At 49.2% G+C, this 15,312-nt stretch overlaps 2 protein-coding genes across 2 annotated transcripts in view; one reads left to right on the forward strand and one right to left on the reverse strand.

Moving 5' to 3' along the window:
• The window catches only part of SYN2 (synapsin II), a 159,592-nt gene that overhangs the window by 107,876 nt on the left and 36,404 nt on the right, over window positions 1–15,312 (forward strand). The window contains exons 5-7 of the mRNA XM_022562772.3: window positions 2,571–2,660; window positions 12,506–12,568; window positions 13,194–13,336. Of these exons, the coding sequence (XP_022418480.1) occupies window positions 2,571–2,660; window positions 12,506–12,568; window positions 13,194–13,336 (296 nt within the window). The remainder of the gene's footprint in view (window positions 1–2,570; window positions 2,661–12,505; window positions 12,569–13,193; window positions 13,337–15,312) is intronic.
• TIMP4 (TIMP metallopeptidase inhibitor 4) lies at window positions 105–10,824 on the reverse strand. The gene is made up of 5 exons (XM_022562771.3): window positions 10,223–10,824; window positions 8,923–9,020; window positions 8,396–8,510; window positions 5,697–5,821; window positions 105–5,039 (listed from the first exon to the last, which is right to left on the reverse strand). Exons 1-5 carry the CDS (start codon window positions 10,359–10,361, stop codon window positions 4,842–4,844), a joined length of 675 nt encoding a protein of 224 aa, XP_022418479.1. The 5' UTR covers window positions 10,362–10,824; the 3' UTR covers window positions 105–4,841.

Consider the following 15,312-nt stretch of genomic DNA (forward strand, 5'->3'; position numbering starts at 1 on the left):
AGTAGCATTCCAGAGAGTGCAAGGGTGCCACCATCACATACTGCTGCAAATTTACCTGAAAACCCTGTCACTCTGGGTGTTTTTTAGAGACAGATGCACATGAGTTGAATTAAAGCATTTTATTTCCAGGAGGGATAAGGATAACATATTAAATTCAGACTGGTCTTGAAATCCCATTTCATCCAAGAAGTCTTTCCTGATACACTGGATAAGTGGTTATATTGAATGTTATCTTCCTATTCACTGCCAATACCACCCCCAGCTCCCAAATCCATTCTTTTGTCTAGGCATGGTGGAAATAACCCTTATCAGATATTCCTTTTGTTTAATTGGTGACTGTGTGCTTGTGACTGAATCTAAGTTTCCAAGGAGGCAGGGGTTAGATGCCAAGCCCAGTACTTTGAGCAGAAGGGACTGCAGGGGGTGGAGGAGGGTAGTATGAGCTCCCAGAGGCCCAGCTAGTGCCTGGGAACTGGCTGCCATTTTAGTCTTGGCTGTGCCGGGACTCTGAGAACCTGCCGTGGGCCTTCTTGGCATCGGTGTGGTGTCTGTTTAACAATCCCACATGCTGGGAAGATAGGGCCCCACATGCCTTGGTGCCATGCCAGGGCGTGGGCTGCAGCAGGACAGAGGTTGTGAGGCAGGGCTGGTATCAGCTCTCCGGGGAGGCTGGAGAGCCTTGGGAGCTCAGGCAGGTGTCCAGACACAGAGCAGGAGTCCAGCCAGGCCGAGGTGGGCAGGCAGGACTTAAAGGTCAGATGAGGTGGTGGAGAGAATCAGAGAAGGCAGGAAAGGTCTGAGGGGTGGTCTTGACAGTCAGAGAAGGTTGAAGAACCAGAGAATGGCGAGGACAGCAGGGTACAGTGGAGAATGCACTGGGCAGGAGGAGACCTGGGCGCTGTCCCAGTGCAGCCCCAAGTCCAGGCATGATGTGGGAGCCTGCGCTTTCCTTGGCTTCTATAGCCCCAGTCTCCTCATTTGTAAAATGAGATGTCTGGCCTAGAGACTCTCTCAAGTCTCTTCCAATAATAAAATCTTTGGGCCTTGAGAGTCCATCAATCATACTTGCAGCCCCGGAGGAGGCCGTAGAGATCTAGAGTCACCAACTGCGTGTCACTAAGGGAAGTGACCCGGAAATTCCACTGTTTTTCAGCATTTCAAGAATAACAGATTCTATGTCTGCTCACGAAAGGACCACAGCAGATGATCACTTAAACAACAGTGTGCTCATGGAGTTTGGGAGGAAATGTAATAAAAAGATGTTCTTTTGTGGTAAAAAGTTTGAGGCACTGATCAAATTCAGTTCTCGCTTTTTATATATGAAGAAAAGGAGGCCCGGAGAGGAGATATCATTTGCCTAAGGACACCTAGCAAGTTCGAGCAGAACAAGAAGAATCAGCAGACTGCAGTTTTCTAACAACCCAGTTCTGGCTTTTATCGTCTCCCCAAACTGACTCATGCGCTAACATCCCTGATCAGAAACAGAACCCGAGCTTTTGAAAAATGTTCTAGCTTTCCTTTCTCTAATAAATAGAAGGTAGATTTGATCTGGCAACTTTTCCTACTAGCAGTTCCAGATATCAGTGGCTTAGAGCGTGAACCCAGTAGCACTAGAGAGAAGAAGCTGGATTACCCTTGCTGCCAGCACACTGGGATGGATGTGGGGAGCTTGTGTGTGAGTGGGCGGAACTGGAAAGCTTCCTGTGGGAAGAGCGTGATCTCTTTACAGCCTGAAAGGCTGCTATGAGTAGGGAGAGTTACGGGTTAGGAATAAAGGATCCTGGCTATGAATCTGGCTCAACTACTGTGTGACCTTGGGCAAGTGACCTCTCTGGGCCTCAGTTTCTTCACTTATAAAGTGTGGGGGGCAGGGGGCACCAAGGGGTGCTACATGTTTGCCAAAGGCAAACTCTGACACTTAAGTCTGTGTACTTCATCTCTTCTCCATGGAGCTGTTCTGGCTTCTCATAGGTGAAGGTCCAGTGAGTTCAGTTCGTAGATGAGTAGTAAGTCCTAGAAGACTGGGTCTGTCTTTCCTGCATTCCATGACTCCATTCTCCCTACAGGAAAAAGCTACCATTCCTTTGCTTGGCATTTGAACTTCCATGACTGGGCCCCATGTTACCTATCCAGCTTCATCACTTGCCATCTCTAGAGACGAAGGTGTTTAGAGTTAGAGACCCAAATTTCAATCCCAGCTTTACAAGCTCTTTGCAGCTCCGTGACTTTAGGCGAGCTTCCTACCCTCCCTGAGCTTCATATGTAAAATGAAGATGATAAAGAACCTAGTTCATCAATTTGATATGAGGATTAAATGAAATATCATTAAAATTGAGTAGGCACTGAATGAATGTTAGCTCACTCTCTCCCTTCCCCAACTAAAGCATACGTTCCTGGAGAATAGGAATGGGACACCTCTTTTATATCCTCAGAGCGCTTTGCACAAAGCCCTCAGTGAGCAAATACCCAATAAATAATTGTTTGACTGACAAATATTTGTTGGATTGACACTTGGTCTGTCTGTTCCAGAGCTGTTTAGGTAAACCGAAACCTTTGCTTCTCTTTTGCAGTTTGCCCAGCTGGTGGCCGTCTACAAGACACTGGGAGGAGAAAAGTTCCCACTCATTGAGCAGACATACTACCCCAACCACAAAGAAATGGTAGGTGACTGAGTGCGGGCTTCAGTCTCTCTGCTGTCCGCACTCTGAGCTCAGCCACGTAGTGACTATGGGGCTCTGAAGAGGGCCTCAGCCTCCCAACCCCAGAGACTCTGTTGAGGTTGAACTGCAGACCTGCTTTGTGAAGCCAGGGTGGCTGGGTTTTAGCTGACAGCCCCTTGTCTCCAAAACCTGGAGACAGCATAGGAAAGAGCAGAAACAAGGGCATTTTATCGAGCAACAAATCCATGAATCAACAATCAGGAGATCCAGCTGCTTCGGGTCCAAGCCCAGCCCCACAAGTCAGGGACGGTTGCATTTCCTCACTGCATGTCAGTTTCCCAGTGCGAAAGGCAAGTGGGCATAATTATTCCTGGCCAGGACATTTAATATGGTACTTGCATAATTTAAGTGAGATTCTTTAAGTAACAGTCTGTGAAGAGTGTGAAGTGCTCTTCAGATGTAAGGTGTTGTTCCTGTTGTTATTCATCAGGCCCTGCCATTCCCTTGGCTTCCTCAAAATTTTGATAAGACTAGGGTTGCACTGTGCCTTCTCTGAGGCCATCCTAGGATGGCAGAAGGAGCAGAAAAATGGGATGGATGGTTGGTACAGAGGCTATTACTAATGTTTTTCTCTCATGGTGACCTGGGGCTTAACCCCCTTCTTCTTCTCTGGCCCCACGTACTCTGCCTCAGGCCTGCACGGTCAGTTGGTGGTCCTCCTTAACCCACCAGCGGAGACTCTCTCTGCCATAGCTTTCCAAGTCTGGTACTCGGGGACAGAGACCTCCAGAAGGAATCTCCATTTGCACCATTTCTGTGAATAAGGAGCCTGCTCCTGGCATTTTGTGCGTGGCCCAGCTCATCAGTGAGCCACGCACGGAAGATGAATAACAACCCTGGGCCTCGAAAAGAACTGCCTCCTTCATTTTTGTCAGAGCATCCCCAGGAGAGGCCCTGGAACCTTAAGCCCTTGTGTTTAATAAATTCTTGAGACTGTCATCAGGGCTTTCCCTTTTAGGACAAGTCAGGAAGCCCTGTAGAGGCTGAGGAACCCTAGGGATCTGTGCTTGGCGATTTCAGGGAGTCCAAGAGGGGACTGAGCTGAAGACTGAAGGGGCTCTCAAAGCTGGCTTTTTCCTGCTGTAGCGTCTAGCAGGCTGACCACTGAAAAAAACCGCAACACGTGCAAAGTGTATTCCTCATCTACCATCCTTTTGCCCCAAGGGCCCTTGTGTTACTTTTCTCCCGTCCTCTATCCTGATATTTGCCTTCAAGAGAGGACCCCTAAGATCTCTCTGAGGTGTCAAAAGCTAAGTGGGAATTTCAACTCTATAAGAGAAAGGCTTTTTTTAGCTTAAAAAAAGTTTTGAAGTAGGAATGAAAACATTAGTAATCTAGTAGAGAAGGACTTTCTAAAAGAGACAGAGGAGAAGCCTTTTGGACATCAGTTCAGGGCATTAAGTATAGTTAACCTAGAGAGACAACCCAAGTCTGTTCTTATCTTGCTAATTGGGCCAGGCCCTCTGCCAGGAATGGTATAGAGGGGATTACAGCACATGGAGGGAGGTTAGGCCATTGTAGGCTTCACATTGGATGATTCCGTGTCCCCCAGGTCACTCCCCCAAAGCTGGGATTGAAGGATCAGAATGAGTTGAGACAGGAGGAGTAGAGGATACACAGCCAAAGGATGTTGTTCTTTTCATTTCTCCAAATCAGCCTGTTTATGATACTGTCAACCCACCTTCTGGTCTTGTACATCACAAGGCCGCCACACCATCTCATATGTATAATAGTCACCATCTCTCCCCTGTCAGATCAGTTAAGACAAAAGGAAAGCACATTTATCTGGGGAGAAAAAGGAATAGTCCTAGCTTTGGAAAAGAAACTAAGCCAGAATCAATAACAAATACCAGCTCAGCTAAAAGGGTTTGGGAGGCAGGGATGAAGGGCTGAGGACAGGAGAGAAAAGTCATGCTACTTTCCCTAGCCCTTGACAGGTTCTGGACTGGGGTCTTGGACACAAGCTGTAATATGCCCCATCCCTGCCCTAATGCTGGCCAGACCATCCACTTGTTACTTCCCATTGTCTGGCAGCGATGAGGCAGGTAGTGACAGCCAGAGCTCTGAGGGAAGGAAAATGACTTGGTTTTCGAGATTCTTGAAGATATGTGGTGGTCCCTCCTAGGGCTGGATGATATCAACAAACTCCTTCCTGAGGGGCAGGCGTCCCTGGTACCAGCTGCAGGTGCCATCAACATGCTTCATGCAGACATAGTGCCGGGCCTGGTACCCGTAGAGCTTCCGTTCCAATAGCCAGTCTGTCCAGAGGCACTCGTTGGGAGCCGAGATGGTACAGGGCACCGTATAGCAGGTGGTGATCTAGAGCCATAGCCACACAACATCAAAGTGAGTAGGGTGTCCTTTTTCCATTATTGCCTTTCAGACTCCTACATGTTCTCCTACAGCCTAACTCAAACGCCCCCTCCCTTATGAAGCCTTTCCTAGTCTCCAAATTTCTCCCTAAGTTCTCCTTCCCCCTGTGCTCTGCATATATAGTATTGCCTCCCTAATGGCATCTCTGGAGTCAGAAAGACCTGAAGGTCCTTACTCTACCACTGACCTTAAGCAAGTCACTTCACTTCCCACAGCATTAATTTCTTCACCTTAAGATGGAAATTTTAAGTCTTCAAAAATTTGTTTTAAAGACTAAATTAAATATCTTAAATAAATTAACCATTACAGGTCCTGGCAAAAAAAGTAGACTCTCTTTAAACGGTAGTGTGTTATCCCAGTCTGCCTAATATGATGGCTGCCTTCCCAGCTAAAATGTAAGTACTCTGAGATCAGGGACTATGGGCCATCTCGCTTTCCCATCCCCAGCTTCATACGATGCCTGGTCCATCGCAGATCTCAAGTATAGTATAGCAGGTGAATAGATCACGCATGCATGAAGGAAGGAATACATGAAAGGTGAGGCTGCACGGCTCAAGACCCTTCCCCCACCCCCAAAAGACCTTGGAAATGGACATTGCTTACTTGGCAGCCACAGTTCAGATGGTAGTGGTGATTTAGACTTTCTCTCTGCAAAAAGGACAGGTTCTCCCAGGGCTCGATGTAGTTGCACAGATGGATGAAAACTTTCCCGTCATTGAGAATCTGACCTTCAAGGGGAGATGGAGGAGAGCCTAGCATGAGGAATCTGCTCATGGAGCTCCAGGAGTCCGGATTCTTGAAGGAGCCCCAAATCACAGCCTCTTCAATATCTTTTGGTGGCAGTGGTGTGACATGGGACTCAGTGAAGGAACCAGAAATACCTCTATTGTCTTTAGATCGAAGCTGTTACCAGATGATGTTTGTATGAGGGAGAATTGTGGGGTGAAGGCCTTTACGTTAGCATGGTGTAGACAGAGGGATGTGGGCTTTAAGTCAGAATCTTGGTGGAACCCCCTTCTTTTCTATCATTTACTAGTGTGTGACCTTAAGAAAGTCACATAACTTCTCAGCTGAAAGATGAGAATAATGAGGTTATTGGCAGGATTAAATGAGAGAATGTCTGTGAAGTTCCCAGCACAGCTGTGGGCCCACAGAAGATGTTCAATAGATAGTAGGTTTTTCTTCCTTTTCAACCCCTTCCAACCCTTCCCAATATCTACACAGGCCAGTCTCCTGCCCCAGTGATACCTATCTTGGTGAGTCTTTCCCCTTCCCTTTCTTTACTTATCAAACTCTTTCCTGTCTCCATACTATCTCGTCCGCAAAGCCATCCCTGACCGTGCTAGCACACACCTCTCTCAGAACTTCAGTCGCTCAGTCATTTACTGACTGAGCAACTACTATGCCCTGGTACCAGGAATCCAGAAATAAATATGACAGGATCTCTGCCCCCAAGGAGCTTAAACACTAGTAAGGAAGACAGATAAGTAGGCAAAAATGACACTTTTGTGTGATTATATACAACATGCAGTATAAGAACAAAGGAAAGAACAATTGTCTCTGTCTGCGGAAGGGCTGGGGGCAAGAAGGGGTCTAAGAGCAGATGGTGCTTGCATTGGGCCTTGAAGGGATGGGTAGGAGTTCGCCTGCCAGACAAGTGGGGAAGAACTTCTGGATGTTGGGACAGAGGGGCGCAGCCCAGCAGTATACCTACTGCAACCGCAAGTAGTTTCATTCAGCTCTAGGGGAAACGAGGGGCTGGGAACGGTCACTGACAAGTGGCAGGAGGCAAGGCTGGAGAGGTCAGCAGGGTCTGGTCACAGAGGGCATTCAGTATTAGGCAGAAGAGCTTGTGCCTTCTCCTGCAGGTGCCACTGATGACTTTTCAGTATGCTTGTGCTTCGTCACCTAACCCCACCTTCGTTTAGACTTGACCTCTGTGAGGGCAGCCAGCACGTTTGCTGCTTCCCCTGATGCACCACCGTACCTAGGAGAGGGCTAGGCAGGCAGAGGGCAGGTGCTCAGGAAGGAGGTGGCCTCGTTGGCTAGTCCTGGGACCTGGAGGGCTCAGGGGCATGCCCCGCCTCTGCCTCTCCCATTCCAGAGGCGCCCCGATCAGCACATGCTCGGAGCTGGGGGCCCCTACCAGTGTGGCCTCCAATGCCTATGACTTCTCAGAAGTTTGAACTGTGAGCTCTTTGAGGACTGTGACTTGTTACTGAGTCTCCACTCTCTTGCCCCAGGCCAGGCAGTGAGTAGGTGGTCATTCACTGCTAAGGGGATGGACAGATAGTGGAATTCCTCCTCCTGTCCTCCCCACCTGCTATGTTTTTCTTTTCCTGGCCTTCTCTCTAAATATTTTTCATCCTTTAGGGCCGATTCAGATCTCTCTTAGACAGTGAAGCTTCCATAACTGTTTACAACCACACAAATACCTTTCCCTGAACTGCAAAATAATTCAGTACTGCATTCATTCACTTATGGGTTATATTCTTGTGAGGTTCTTTAACTGTTCTATCCCAACCAGTTCAGTATGAGGGATCTGCCTGGGCCCAAGGTCATGGAGACAGAATCATGTTAGAGTCAAGGCTCCTGTTAGGGCCTGTGCTTTACTGCACCCCCAGAATAGGGCCTCGGATGTGAGTCAGCCACGAGCCAAGAGTGTGACCTGTCCTGGCTGTCTAAAGCTAATACATTTGTAGGCTACAGTGACAATTATGTGTGTATTGCAGGGGGAGTTTGCAAAATGCACAATCCTCCTTTGCTCTGTGTCACTAAGACCTCCCCTGCAGTGTGGTGTCCAGTTCGGGGTCCTGTGCTGGGGAGGGACAGGGACAGGCTATATCCCTTTGAAGGTGGCCAGGGCAGGAAGGGGTCTGGGAACCACAGCCAGTAGACCTGGAGCTAGAGTGCATGTACTATCGTCCTCAGCCCTCTGAAGGGTCATCGTAGAATAGAGGGCAGAGCTGAACCCATAAGGGAGAGTTTCAGAATGGCAGAATTTGGCTCAAGATACCAAAAATCTTATACCAATTAAAGCTGTTTGGAAATGGAACCAGTTATCCTAGGCTGGGAAAGCAACCTGTGAACTAGCAAGCCAGTGGCAATGAGGACTTTTGCACTGAAACGGATGTTACCAAGGCTCCTCCCAACCTAGGCTGCCTCTTCGTAACACAGCTCTGTTTTATGCCCAAGAAAATGCCACCTGGCTCAGCTCACTACCCAGGGTCAGCCCGGGCTCCTCCTTGACTGCCTTCCTTAGGGCAGAGACTCTCAGGGCCGCTTGCTGGTCTTTCACTTACCAGTCAGGAGATACTGCTTCTGGCTGTTAGCTTCTAGTTTCACCCCACAGAGGGAAGAATCAAAAGGTGTATAGATATACTGAATATTGTTGACTTTCTCAAACCCTTTGAACATCTGAAAGCATTTACAAAAGAGCAGTACTGGGTCAGTGAGTGTACTTTATATCTTCACAGGAAAAACTTTTTCTTAATCTAAAAAAATTAAGCGAAAGTCTAGTTCAGGATTTGTTGCACACAGATGGCCCAACTGGGTCTTTCCTCTCTAAAACAATCTAAACCTTGGTTGATTCCAGTGAGAAGGGAGGTGCCTCTAGCAGCCCTATGCACAAGCGCTGAGGGCCTGTCCCGCACTGTGCCTTGGCTCCGGTGGGCCTGTTGCCTACATGTCATCCCCTGCACTTGAGCATCTGTACCCCAACACCGCTGAGCCAGGCCGCCTCACCTATCGGCCCCACCACTCCCAGATCACAGACTCCACTCCTCCTAACAGCCCAAGGGGGTGATCGCCCTGGCCTGTCCCCATGTACCTTTATCTGTTTGATTTCATACCGGATCATTTTTTGAGTGTCAGCAGGGTCTGCACTGGCAGGAACTACCTTCTCACTGGAGATTTTGGCCCGGATCGCTGCATAGGAAGAGGAAAGAGGGAACTTTCAGCAACACGTGGGAGTGGTCCATCTGGGATATAGATGACGTGGCATCACCCTGGAGAATTGTGCAGGGGAATTCTGGGTTTAGGTCTTGGTGGGTTATGGGGAGAATGCTGCATGTGAGGGAAACTCCTCTGCACTTGCTGGAAGTTCCAAAACCCTCGGGCCTGTTGGGTCCTGCACTTTAGCAGCTGGTTTGGGGAGTCTGGTTCTCCACAGCCAGGGTGCAGTGGGGTGGAGGTGCGGCAGGTAGAGGAGGAAGCAGGAGCCACCTGAGGGCAGTTGGTGTGCGGTCATCCACTGCTGTAGTCCAAGGCCTCAGAGAGAGACTGACCGAGTTGATGTTGGTAAATGTTTATGAATTAATAAATGTCCTGACCCTGCACAGAGGTAGTTCATCTCTTGCCACTTGGGTATTAATCAAAACCTGTTTATGAGTTCCTCCTCTGTGCCTGGCCTAACGCTAGATACTAGACCCACAAACATGATTAAGACAGGGTCCGCACCCTGCAGAACTCTTGGTGTGGTGGAGAACACCCTTAGAAAGACCAACAGCACAGCATGGTAGGAGCACAGAGGTGCTGTGGTAGCACCAAGGAGTCAGGAAGCCTTCAGAGAAGAGGAGACACCTGAGTAAGATCTTGAAGGATGAATAGGAGTTTGCCAGGAATTTAAGGGTTTCAAGGAAGGGCATTCCAGGCAGAGGGACAGAAAGGGCAAAAGCTGTGTGTTGAAGTGAGGACGTGGTGACAACCTCAGTTATAGGCTTGGACACCCAAGGATGTTTATAATGAAAGCGCAACCCCTGGCCCCTGGCCTTCCCTTCCCCCATCCAGTAGATCAGAATAATCACCGGAGAGTTCCGGAGACTTGTTGTTCGGTGACAACACCCCCACGCCCCCACCCCCCCACCCCCGTAACTGCAGTAGGCAGGGGAGACGGGGTCGCTGCGGAGGCCCTTTATGCAGTCTGTTCCCTCGCAAGTCTCCGGGTCGCGGCGCTTGCAAGGTGGCTGTGGCGCCGGCCCTGCCCGACCCACGGGGCCCCAGCAGGAGGCAACTGGTGCGGGATTGGAGCTCCTCCCCCTCCCTCCAGACTCCAGGTCTGCCGCTGGGCCCCGCCTCGACCCCACACAGCCACCCCCTGCCGTGGACCTCGAGGGCTCCCCCGGACTCACCTAGCGCCGAGTGGCAGACGTGCTGCTGGGGGTGCGCGGGGGCGCAGCTGCACGCCTCGCCCAGCCCCGGCGGCCGAAGCAGCGCCAGCAACCGCAGCAGCAGTGCCCAGCTCGGCGCGGTCCGGGGGCTCCGCGGCATGTCACGGCAGCGCCCTGACTCAGCCTCTGGGGACTGTCGGACCAAGCAGCTCCTCCAGGGCTTCTCCAGAACTCGTCGCGCCCCTCGCCCCTGGTTTTATGAGGTGGACCTAGGGCCAGTCCCGCCCCGATGGGCTCCGCCCTCCTTTGGCTGTAGGCCACCCGCGGCTGCGGGACCAGCGGCCCTCCTGGCCGGCGGGCTCAGTGGCAGGCTCAGCAAGATGAAGAGGGAAGCCAGGAGAGTCTCCTAGCCTCTATTTCCTTGCCTGTGCCTTCTGGAAGTAGAGGGAGGGGTGGGAAAGGGGATGGTGTAAGGACTGAAAGACAGGGCAACAAAGACAAATGCACCGGGACACAGAGACCAAGCGACTGTAATTCAGGCAGAAAGGACAAGAGTGTAGAGAGGCACAAACAGAAAGAGACAGGCGGAGCCAGAGAGAGGCAGACGGAATTACAACAGGCAAAAGAGACAGTGACAGAGAAGGACGGATCTCTTGCTGAGCTGCACGCTGGGAATGAGACAAGCTACTCAGGGCTTCTTTCAGCTGCAGGAAGTGTTTTCAATGCCCTATTTATGAGGCTCCAAAGCAACAGCAAACAGTAATGGAATAGGACAGAGAAAGTTGGGGTGTGTGTGTGTCTTGGCTCTGTCGGCTGGGGGGGTGGGGAGAGATGTCCGAGAAAGCAGCCAGTGCTTTAGAAACCCTTTCCCGTGCCCAGAGCTCAGACTCTGCAGATGTCTGAGGACAGTGCTCTTACTGGGGGCTCAAAGCACGGGGTAGCCCATCACTTAGGGCAAACCTGGGTTCTCAAAGCTCTCTCCAGACCCTAGGCCACCCTGGTTCCTATCTCAGGCCCCTACTCAGCTGAGAGACTACATCTTGTTATAGAGGGTGGGGCAGCTTAGAAAACAAAGAAGCAAGGCACTTGAGGCTACGGACTGGAGTCCTGTCCACTGTTTGACAGAGGGCATAGTGCTCCGACCCTCCAAACAGAAAGAAACCCACGGGATTGTTGTCGTAGGATGTTTCCACACAGCGTTCGACCAGAAGGTCGCAGGCTGGGTACTGATTCTGCCACTAGGTAGCTTGGCAACCTTTGCCTCTCTGGGCCTCACTTCCTTCTCCGTAAAGTAGGATTGAACTACGTGATTTTGCCCCAGTCTCAACTGGCCTCAGCCAGGAATACTGAAATCCTCAGGTCAGGTACACCCAGTATCTGGTCACACTCAGGATTCCCGTGGGGATCTGACTTTTCGTCAGAGTCAACATTATTTCCTTTGAAAGACGTTTTCATCTTGATGTGGTGGTGATGTTTGAAAAGAAGGAAACTGAAAGAGAGCTGAGGCCTGACTGAGAAGGATGAGATTTGGTGTCCAGGTTGGTTCTTCACGCAACACCCGACCAAGATAGAGTCTGATGTGTTATTGCACGGGATCTCGAAAGCATCCCGTCCAGTCTCTTCGCTTGGCAGATGTGAAGGCTGAGCCCCAGGGAGGTAAAGGGACTTGCAGAGAGACTGGGATGCAAGTCTCCTGACGTCTAGTCCAGCGCTCTTTCCCCTCCACCATGTTATTTCTTCCATCGCCATTTTGTAACAGCTTGAAATCCTGCCTTTGAAGGGTAGTTCTTCTTCTTTTAAGTTTTCATAGTTCCTCTGTTAAAATACGGCTACCTCAAGGTAATGTTTACTCTCTTAAGGATCTCTTTTGAGTGATAAACGTGTTGAATTCTTATGTCAGCTCTCTTCCAAACCCCAAGCTGGGCAGAAATGGGCCTTCGCATACTAAGTAAGCTGTGTTTGGTGCTGAGTTTGGGGTGTTGGTGAGCAAGGAAGAGAGTGTGAAAGAGGGGAGAAAAGCCAGGTTCAGTGCAGGAAAGCAGGACACACGAAGGATGAAGCGATAAGTTTTAAAGATGTAGAGAGTACCAAGTCGGAGAGCAGGGTCCTTATGGTTCTGCTACTAATATGCTGTGACCTTAAGCAAGTCACTGTCACCCTATGGGCCTCAGTTTTTTAATTTGTGAGGCAAGTAGGTTGCACTAGTTCTTTAAAGAGCCCTTCCAAGGGTGTTCCCAAGAAAAATATTTGTAAGATTCCACACGTACACTCTGACCAATTCATTCCTTTCTCCTCTGCTTTCAGCTGACTCTGCCCACGTTCCCTGTGGTGGTGAAGATCGGCCATGCTCACTCGGGCATGGGCAAGGTAAGGCTGGGGCTGCTGTGCTCTGGGGTTGAAGCCAAGAAGGGCACTTTTCAGAGAGCCTGGTTGTGGACCGTTCTTCTGCCTCTGTTGCTAATGACTTCTTTTCAAGGAGAAGACCGTTTGGCCCCTCTGAAGGCATGAGTGTTACCCAAACGGTCCTCTTGCAGCAGGCAGAGTGCAGGCCACCTGACTGGTCCCTGTGTTCTTTGCAGCAAATGTGGCTCCTGAGCCCTGGGAAGGGAAGCTCAAGAGTAGGGACTTCCGGGGCTTCCCTGGTGGCGCAGTGGTTGAGAGTCCGCCTGCCGATGCAGGGGACACGGGTTCGTGCCCCGGTCCGGGAGGATCCCACATGCCGCAGAGCGGCTGGGCCCGTGAGCCATGGCCGCCTGAGCCTGCGCGTCCGGAGCCTGTGCTCCACAGCGGGAGAGACCACAACAGTGAGAGGCCCGTGTACCGGAAAAAAAAAAAAAAAAAAAAGAGTAGGGACTTCCTAGGGAGATGTGGCTCTCAGGTCTGCATCTGGATGGAAACATCTTGATGGGTTTGGGGGCTTAGGGCTCTTGTGACTCTCGTGTGTGTGTGTGTGTGTGTGTGTGTGTGTGTGTGTGTGTCCTTTCTCCATTAGGTCAGAGTGGAAAACCACTACGATTTCCAGGACATTGCCAGCGTGGTGGCCCTCACCCAGACCTATGCCACAGCAGAGCCTTTCATTGACGCCAAGTATGACATCCGGGTCCAGAAGATAGGCAACAACTACAAGGCTTATATGTGAGTGGGGGTGGGGTCCCCACAGATGCTCTTCACTGTCTCCTCAGCTTTGGGGAGACTCTCGGCCTCCAGGTGGTAGCCACCTCTCAGTTTAGCCTCCTCTGGCCCACAAGGCAGAGAACAGAGAGCGGGCACCATTCCAGTCAAGGGAGTCTTAGCCTGGCTTCCTTTCAAGGCAGAGGAGGGGTTCCTGAACTGAGATGAGAAATAAAATGAGTATTTATTTTCATTTTAGCCTCTAAGTGGAATCTGACATTCTCCTCAGTTATGAGAAGACTGGAGTATCAGCAGCAGCGCACGTGGTTTGTCACTAAATGGGCAGCACAGAGGTTTTTGTACACATACACTTGTCACAGATATCTCTGAACACCCGTTACTTTTATCACTGTTTAAGAATCATGATAGTTAGACTTGCCACTGCATTCACAACTGTAAATACATTTGTTATTTACGAAGAGACATATTTTTTACTAGTCTGAGATTTGTTTACTATTTTTGATAACTCTTTTGGTAAATTCTTTTAAATAATTGAGTTCCTTTGTTGTCCTGTGTAGTTTATTTTACATTCACACGTCTTACATATTTTATACATTGAAAGGAATCCATAGGCTTCACTAGGCGGCCAGAGCACAGAAAAAGTTAAGAAACTCCTGACGTAATGATATAGCCCTGCAAACACTACAGAACATTAAAAGCCTAGTGGTTATGAGAATAGATGACTTCTCCATGTAACTGTGTCCATTTGCCAGAATGGAAAGGTAAACGTTTCCTCCAGTACAATTTAGAAAAAGAAAAGATTTCAAGACTACCTGATCTTCCATAAAATACATAAGAATGCAAATGGCTTACGAGTCCAGTTTTGGAAATATTAACTTCACACTGTAAAAAATGTTAAGGTAGTGTTTTTCTTTACAAAGAGAGAACATTACAATATATGAATTTGATCTTTGCCACTCAGGACTTGAGCAGATGTCAGGGTTGAGCAGCTTCCCTCTCTCACCATCTATTTTCATTTTTCTTCCTTCATCTTTCCTTTTAGTGTGTACACTCCCCACCCCTGGAGTTAGTTAGGAGTCCCTTCCCTGCACTCCCTTCTTGTAACCCTTTGCACACCTCTAGTTGAGCGCTTTTCACACGTTGGGTATTTGTACCACGCTCCTCTGAGCTCTCTAGGCGGAACCAGAGTCATCTCTGTGGCCCTGCTTCCTTGTACAGTAGCAGGCGTGCAGTAGGCCCCCAATAAGTATGCAGGGTAAAGCCCTTGTGAAGAACTGAAGCACAGAATCTTTTTTACCTTTATTCACCCGATTCCTACTTTATTTAAGTTTATAATTTTTTTTTTTTAGTAAATCTTTATTGGAGTATAATTGCTTCAGAGTACTGTGTTAGTTTCTGTTGCACAACAAAGCAAACCAGTCATATGCGTACACTTCCCCATATCCTCCTCTTCTTGCGTCTCCCTCCCACCCTCCCTATCCCACCCGTCTAGGTGGTCACAAAGCACCGAGCTGATCTCCCTGTACTATGCGGTTGCTTCCCACTAGCTATCTGTTTTACATTTGGTAGTGTATATATGTCCATGCCACTCTCTCACTTCATCCCAGCTTACCCTTCCCCCTCCCCACATCCTCAAGTCCATTCTCTACGTCTGCATCTTTATTCCTGTCCTGCCCCTAGGTTCTTCAGAACCTTTTTTTTTTTTTTAGTTTCCATATATATGTGTTAGCATACAGTATTTGCTTTTCTCTCTCTGACTTACTTCACTCTGTATGACAGACTGTAGGTCCATCCACCTCACTACAAATAACTCAGTTTCGTTTCTTTTTATGACTAATATTCCATTATGTATATGTGCCACATCTTCTTTATCCATTCATCTGTCCATGGACATTTAGGTTGCTTCCATGTCCTGGCTATTGTAAATAGAGCTGCAATGAACATTGTGGTACATGACTCTTTTGGAATTATGGTTTTCT

Source organism: Delphinapterus leucas, chromosome 10 (assembly GCF_059928025.1).
Source record: "Delphinapterus leucas isolate spDelLeu-1000000601 "Yukka" chromosome 10, BTC_Dleu_Yukka2, whole genome shotgun sequence".
In the NCBI taxonomy this organism is placed as follows: domain Eukaryota; kingdom Metazoa; phylum Chordata; class Mammalia; order Artiodactyla; family Monodontidae; genus Delphinapterus; species Delphinapterus leucas.

Coding starts and splice junctions, on each gene's coding strand:
- TIMP4 (XM_022562771.3), bottom strand. CDS start 10,361: ATGCCGCGGAGCCCCCGGACCGCGCCGAGCTGGGCACTGCTGCTGCGG. Junction 9,021..10,222: donor CGTCTGCCACTCGGCGCTAG/GTGAGTCCGGGG, acceptor CTTCCTATGCAG/CGATCCGGGCCAAAATCTCC. Junction 5,040..5,696: donor ATCTGAACTGTGGCTGCCAA/GTAAGCAATGTC, acceptor CTATGGCTCTAG/ATCACCACCTGCTATACGGT.